The sequence below is a fragment of the Rhodnius prolixus genome, unplaced genomic scaffold (genome assembly GCF_049639745.1).
Source record: "Rhodnius prolixus isolate KJV_2025 unplaced genomic scaffold, Rpr scaffold_11, whole genome shotgun sequence".
NCBI lineage: Eukaryota > Metazoa > Arthropoda > Insecta > Hemiptera > Reduviidae > Rhodnius > Rhodnius prolixus.
The window spans coordinates 11034058-11041185 of NW_027411625.1; the positions used below are offsets into that span (position 1 = coordinate 11034058).

Genomic DNA, 7128 nt, shown 5'->3' on the forward strand with positions numbered 1-7128 from the left:
ATGCAGCACCAAATTTTCTGTGTACTATAAACATATGCAAAGTATATAAAAAAATGATAAATTTAACTAAATTTTCTTACTAAACCACCACTCCAAAATTATGAGTACTATGCAGTGTCGTTGAATTACTACTAAAATTAAGCCTCTGACAGGCATTATTATTAAAAAATTTCTTAAATAAAATACTAATTATGTTCAAACAGGTTGCTTTGCTAGAGTCTCAGAACTCGCAGAAAGATTGCGTCTACACAGGTTCTTATCAAAAAAGAAACATCTGAAATGTTTAGTTATACGGAAAATGTATATTCAAGCATTAGGGTTTGCATACAATTTTACTGTGGTCACCTCATTTCAAAATCTCTTGCAAAGAATTTAAGTATCGGTCCATTTGAATTAGTATGGTAAGGTGAAAGACGTGTAAAAGGAATATTTACATATAGCTTTACAGCGCATTGAGAAATTCTCCTTATTTACGGACTGATCGGAATCGGAGCAGGTAGTGTCGTGCTTGACCCACAAACGTAAGTGGTCCTTTCAAATAATGCTTCAGTATTTATCGCGATATTTATTGTATGTAGCTACCTGGAAAGTGGTAGTTTTGGCGGAGGAAAAGTACATGGATGTAACTCAGTGATTCTAAAAGTGCACTCCAAAATATATTACGACCTGGCAAAAACAACAAATATTTGCGAGAATGCTACAGATATGGTGCAACTGCTGAAATTGAGAGGGCTTGGTAGAACAGTTACAATGAGAACAAACAGAGCCGTTCAAGCCATTTAAGGAATTACATTCCTACGCTCATCTTAGCGGACTTTAGTTCTTTGAGAAAACGTTGTCTGACGCTTAGCAAGAGCTGTATGATCAAGAAAAAGAAAATAACGGCAAACATTACGCCGATATACAGCTTCGAATCCTCAAAAGCCAGTTTGTAGAATTGAGGAAAAAAGGCATTTATAAAAAATAGGTTCAACTACAACCTTATGAATCCACATCTGTATAAAATGAAGTTACAATACGGTCCTTAGTGCAATGCGTTAAGGAAAGGATGTAGACTTCAATCATCTACTTTTAAAATGTAGCCCTAATGATAGAAATAGAGACGTTTCTAAAACAATGTCAGCTCAAATGCTATTCCTTGTAACGATAAAAGTATTTTGTCTGTAATGTAACTATTCATTCATTAAATAAAACAAAAATATTATACACAAGGGAGGGAGGCTTCATCGTTTCTTCATTAATTTCTCATACATATTGCTTATCACTACTTACATAAACATTTAACTTAGTTACCATTGCACATTTATGAGTCACTTCCAGTTATCGTTGGGTTATTCATTGGAAGAAATGAATCTGCAAGCAGCGCTCAAAATACCCATATCTCATAGAAGCCATGGAGAAGAAAGAAAAGAAAAATGCTGCGCATCAACTAATTATTTGTCATGCACGAACGTTCGAAAAGATAGAGCTGAGTTTTTCCCACCTTTATGTTGGGAAGTTGAGACATAAGAAGCTAACACTGGCTGAGAATACTAATATGTTGTTTTCTTTTTCCCACCCCCCTACAAAAAAAAGTGGTTAATGTGCCAATAAGTAAAATAAATCAATAATCACTAGGAATAAGAGAGAAAAAAAAGAGAGTTATAAGTAACATAAAGTTGTAAAACATGTATGTATACATATATATATATTGGATGATTGATTTTTTATTAAAATAAACTAAAAATACGAAAACCTCGTTTTAAATTTCTGCGCGCTCCTCCTGACGTTACAGATAATTTTCAGAACATTATTATGACAGAATAATCAACATCATTTAGTATCAATGACTATGATACTAAATTCATTTTTATGGCAATTTTGAATATTAATGTTTTTCGTATTTAAAGTAGAATTGCATATTGCAGGAGTTGGTTAAACTGAATCTTTCTTTTTTTAAGCTATTTAATTTTAGATAAATATCCTGAGTATTAGATGCAAACTTAAGATACAGACATATAGCCACAAGGTAATATATTTTGGAAGAACATGAAACTGATTTTGAGGAATCTTCTGTTATGTGGTGAGTGTGATTTTGAATAAGTAATAATTTGGATGTAGATAAAAGGAAAAATGCTATGCTTATAGTAATTTATTAAAAGTGTGAGGGCTGTCTGAGGGGTTACGCCCCCAACATCTTAGGTACTGGCCTGGTGGTGGTATAGGTACTGAGAAACTCAGTTGCAACTTTCACTTCTAGCGCCAAACAATGCTGTCAGTTTTTTCTTAGCATTATACTGTTAACATGCATTCGGCCTACAGTCAAGCATAGTGATACTAATATAATTAAGCAAGTTCTTCATGGTTTATTAGCAACTGGGTTTCTTTTATCGACAGTTAACAGATACATTCTGGGATTCTGATGGGTCAAATTATAATGAGGTGTTTGTCTGATTAGAACATCTCGCATGTTGCCTATACATTCCTGGGAGCACGGCTCCCAATAATAATGTGCTTTAACTGTGTAATTTCGGTCTTTTCCACCTTATCTCTTGTTGAGTTAAACTTATACCTTATACCTAAGCAACTCTTCTTTAAGCTTACGGCTGGCACTAGTGACGTAAGGACTCCGCACATTCCACGTTGATGTATTTCATATTCCTGACGTGGGTCTTTTTTCCGTTAAAACAGTCCGGCTTTTCTTTTCTTCTATTAGGATCGTAACCATTGATTTTTTATGGAGTAAGGGGTTAGCCCCAAGCCCAACCCACAACTTTTGGGGTTCCCTTTCCCTAGATAAGCTGCCTTTAGCACTGCAATGAGCCTTGTCTGATCATTTCGTGTAGCCCAGGGGACACCGTGCGGAGGCGACCTACCCTACACGCCCTTCCTTCACATAGTGTTACAAAATCTAAATTAACTCTTATCAAGGAATCAGTTGGTACTGCGTAGGAACAATGAAATACCTATTGATCCTGAGGTTTCACCCTCTGACAACACTCGTAAGCTTTAACGAACTGAACGTACTCTAGCTGTTTTTGGGTCACTGAAGATGAAATCTTCCGAAGTATTTGCTAGTGGTAATGCCTTGATATCTTTCACAATAATGAGCTAAGAAGTTCATGCTGACCTCCACAGATAAGAGGAAACTGATGATCTTTAAAGCTGACTAGATAGAAGGAATGACAATACTTGTTTCAGCACTGTGTAGAAATCATCTCATTCTGTTAAGGTACGAATACAGCAAAGATTGTCTGCAGCAATGTATTTAGTACGGCTGCATTAAGCGATACCCATCAGATGTTAAAGAAGACATGCAGAGATTTTGCCGAAGCTGAACTAAAACCGAACGCTAGTAAATTCGATCGCGAACACTTGTATCCAAAAGAACAGGTAGGGTTTGAAAACTTGTATTTTGTTAAAAAAAAAAAAGTTTAATTACATCTAAAAGGCAGAATCATTTATTTCAGATTAAAAAGATGGGCGAGTTAGGCTTAATGGCTGTGGCTGTTCCGGAAGAATATGGCGGAACTGGGCTAGACTATTTGGCTTACGCGATTGCAATGGAAGAGATATCGAGGTAATATACTATTTGGGTGATAACAAGGCGTAACATTTTTTTGCTTTAAATGTGCACTTTGTTTTGTATATTAATTTCCTCATTAGCTACTATTTTACTTCCACTTCGATTTGCTTGTGCAATGATCTGTACGAGTAAAAAATAACCATGAAAACTAATACCTTTTTACCACTCAAACATTGAATAAAAAATTTACAAATCCAAAGCAAATGAAAACGTAAGTAATTTGCCTGCAAATATAGCTGGAGGAAAGGGATTCAATTGTATATTTGTAAAAAAGAAAAGAAAAAAAAACATATGTATAATATATATATTGAACCTAGTTTATTAATCTTGAGACTGTGCAGTTACTCTATTTCAAATATTTCCCCTTTTAAATATGTTCAGCTGGTGAAGGTTTACTGAGCTCTGTGTGAAATCCAAGGGCAAGATGTCCTTGATCTGCATGCTACCCACTGTTTTAATAAATTTAATACTACTATTACAACTTTAGAAAACAGACAGATTCACGACAATCTCTTGAGGCGTTAATGTGAAACATACTGTTATTACCCTTACCTAGACTCTGCAGGTTGTAGGAAAGGTAAGAAGGAGATTAGAATAGTGGTGCATGAACTTAATCCCAATACGGTGCCACTTGCTAACTTCTCTTTAATCTAGCATGCTCTAGAAGGGAAGTGGATTTTATGGTTAGTCCAAACTTAGCTTCATCCTACTATCATTTATTTCTGCCCTTCAGGGTGTTGTTTTAAGTTTTATTTACACATAAAATTTATTTTCGATTAATTTGTTTATTATATAGAGGCTGCGCTTCTGCTGGAGTTATCATGAGCGTAAACAATTCATTATATCTTGGGCCAGTTTTATCGTTCGGCAACGAAAAGCAGAAATCCGAATTTATAACTCCGTTCACCGACGGAAACAAAGTTGGCTGTTTCGCATTAAGCGAACCTGGTAAGTTCTGTCTATCAAATTAAGACATGCTCCATGCTTGTATTCAGCAAAACTATCCTGTCATTTCTGGAACAGGTAACGGAAGTGATGCAGGTGCTGCTTCAACAATGGCCATACAAAAGAATAGCTCATGGGTACTGAATGGCACTAAATCTTGGATCACCAACGGCTACGAATCTTCAGCTAGCGTGGTATTCGCCACAACCGATAAGAAAAAAAAACATAAAGGAATTAGCGCTTTTCTACTTACTAAGCCGATTGAAGGTAAGCATATTAAGAGCCAAGGCTAGCTTTAAAACAGGTTATACGCATACTAGGGCTAGTAAACTGTTTCCTCGTTGAACTCGTAATGTAGGCATTAATGCTACGACTCTCAATATAATATCGATGGTTTCTGTTCAATGCTGCTATACTTATAGATGCTTGCTTAAAGGTTGAATTCCGTTAGTTCTGAACCTATAGTTGGTGTGAACCAAGTCTAGAACGTTGATCATATACTAGGGTTACAGGTTTATCACTTGGTAAAAAGGAGGACAAATTAGGCATTCGAGGCTCCTCTACCTGCAACTTGATTTTCGAAGACTGTGAAATACCTCAGGAGAACATCCTCGGCCAGCCAGGACTTGGCTTCAAGATTGCCATGATGACTCTGGGTAAGACTAGAACCATCTTACACAACAAGCTTTTATTGAGCCAGTTTTATTAGTTAGAATCTCTTTCGTGTTTTTATTAGTATTATTTTTTTAAATATTCTTTTATTTCAAGACTCTGGACGAATAGGCATAGCCAGTCAGGCGTTGGGCATTGCACAGGCTGCATTCGACTGTGCTATAGAGTACTCGACCAAGAGGACAGCTTTCGGTCAGCCAATTTGCAAACTGCAGGCTATTCAGGTGAGCCCGGATCTTTCAATATATCGCAACAAGCTAAAAAACTTGACTTTCCATTCAGATATGCTTACATCACACATTAGCGCACTTGTCGCATTAGAGCACAGTTACCTGCACTTGATATCGCTTTACTTTTTCAATCTTAGTCCTAAAGGAAGTTCAAAAATCATGTAGCTCGATGCGAAATATTTCATCCGAGTGAGTACCTTTTCCTCCTAAAAGTTAATACCTTCGATATTCCAGCAAAAATTAGCTGACATGGCGACCAGAATTGAAGCATCAAGATTGCTTGTCTGGCAATCGGCTGTCCGCAAAGATGAGGGGAAACCATACTCCAAGGTAATGTATAAGTCAGCTTGACAGCAGGCAAGCCCTGGCAATGAATCACATAATTTTCTCAAACTTTGTTGCTGTGTACTACATGTTCAGAGAGTTACCAATCTACTGAATATTATCTCTTGCAGGAAGCAGCTATGGGGAAACTGTTCGCGTCGGAAACTGCAACCTATGTGGCTCATCAAGCGATTCAGGTAGTACAAATCTTTATTGTTTCGTCCATTAATATATCTTAATTAAAGAAAGTCAAAAATTGTATGTACATCGTTATTGTAGATTCTCGGAGGCATGGGCTATGTAAGCGAGATGCCAGCAGAACGCTACTATCGAGACGCTCGCATCACTGAGATATACGAGGGTACCTCAGAGATACAGCGACTAGTGATTGCAGCCAATGTTATTAAAGAATATGGGTGCTAAGTACTTATTTGATAATCGAGCGCAGTCAACAGTATCAGTGTTCAATAACAGAAACCAAAGACCTCAGCTCTGTTTAAACCAACCAAGACTTGTTAAACTGTGTTTAAACCAAACAAGATCTAGTTCAGTACTGTCCAAACCAACCAAAGAAGACCTAGTTCAGCTCAGTTTAAACCAGTCAAAGCTTGGTCAGCTCTCTTTAATGCCTGTATAATGTACCTATTGTTAACATTAATTTATATTTATATTTATAATATCGAAGAAAGTACCAATTAAAATATATTTTTTTATGTTTTATAAATGATTAAAATTGTTTTTGACATAACTAATATCTATTCTCATAATACGGCTACTCACTAAATAAACCGCCCTTATCTAAGCTCGAAATTGGTCTAAACTGGTTAGTTCGTACTGTAAACGTTACCATAGTCTGCAGTAGCAATGAGAAGCTAACCACGTGTTCATCAAATTATTTGTTCAGTCAGAACTTAATGTTGTAATTCAAATTGATTAATCTGTATCTTTATTTAGAATATATTTTTTAATTTAAGGCGCCACAGCATCTGGGCGCTCAGAATCTTTTTAGCAGTGTTCTCTCGTTTCAGATAACTGTCACTGGAAAGTGAACTGTAAGGAACTCTCAGTAAGATAAAATTTAGAGGTCGACTGCTGGTCTCTGTGACCAGAATTGTGACCACTGAACTAAGCCTTCCCATAAAATAAGGATGAAATTGTAATAATTGCCAAGCTCAGTTAAGAACCAACCGATTCCTCTTTCTACATCAATGAGTGGAATGATTTTTTTTCTCCTCGATAGTGCTTTCCACGATTTTCAATCAATTTATTAAATCTAGGCAGTTCGCTCATTTCCATGAGGATCGCCTCGATCCAGCGCATGTTACTTTTATAAATTAATCTTGCAATAAAAATATACAAATTATTACGATATTATTTTTGAAAAATTTTAAT

The 7128-nt window shown here is 36.2% G+C and overlaps 1 protein-coding gene across 2 annotated transcripts; it reads left to right on the forward strand.

Annotated features, from left to right (window-relative positions):
• Window positions 1-1888: 1888 nt before the first annotated feature.
• Arc42 (Activator-recruited cofactor subunit 42) lies at window positions 1889-6484 on the forward strand. 2 transcript variants are annotated; one of them, XM_074138171.1, is made up of 10 exons: window positions 1891-2062; window positions 3212-3372; window positions 3450-3559; window positions 4362-4513; window positions 4589-4777; window positions 5023-5166; window positions 5279-5406; window positions 5647-5742; window positions 5868-5933; window positions 6016-6484. In XM_074138171.1, exons 1-10 carry the CDS (start codon window positions 2029-2031, stop codon window positions 6157-6159), a joined length of 1224 nt encoding a protein of 407 aa, XP_073994272.1. In that variant the 5' UTR covers window positions 1891-2028; the 3' UTR covers window positions 6160-6484. The 2 variants fall into 2 exon arrangements, with proteins under 2 accessions (XP_073994273.1, XP_073994272.1); XM_074138172.1 differs by lacking the exon at window positions 5647-5742 and having other exon boundaries at window positions 1889-2062; window positions 6016-6298.
• The last annotated feature ends 644 nt before the right edge of the window (window positions 6485-7128 follow it).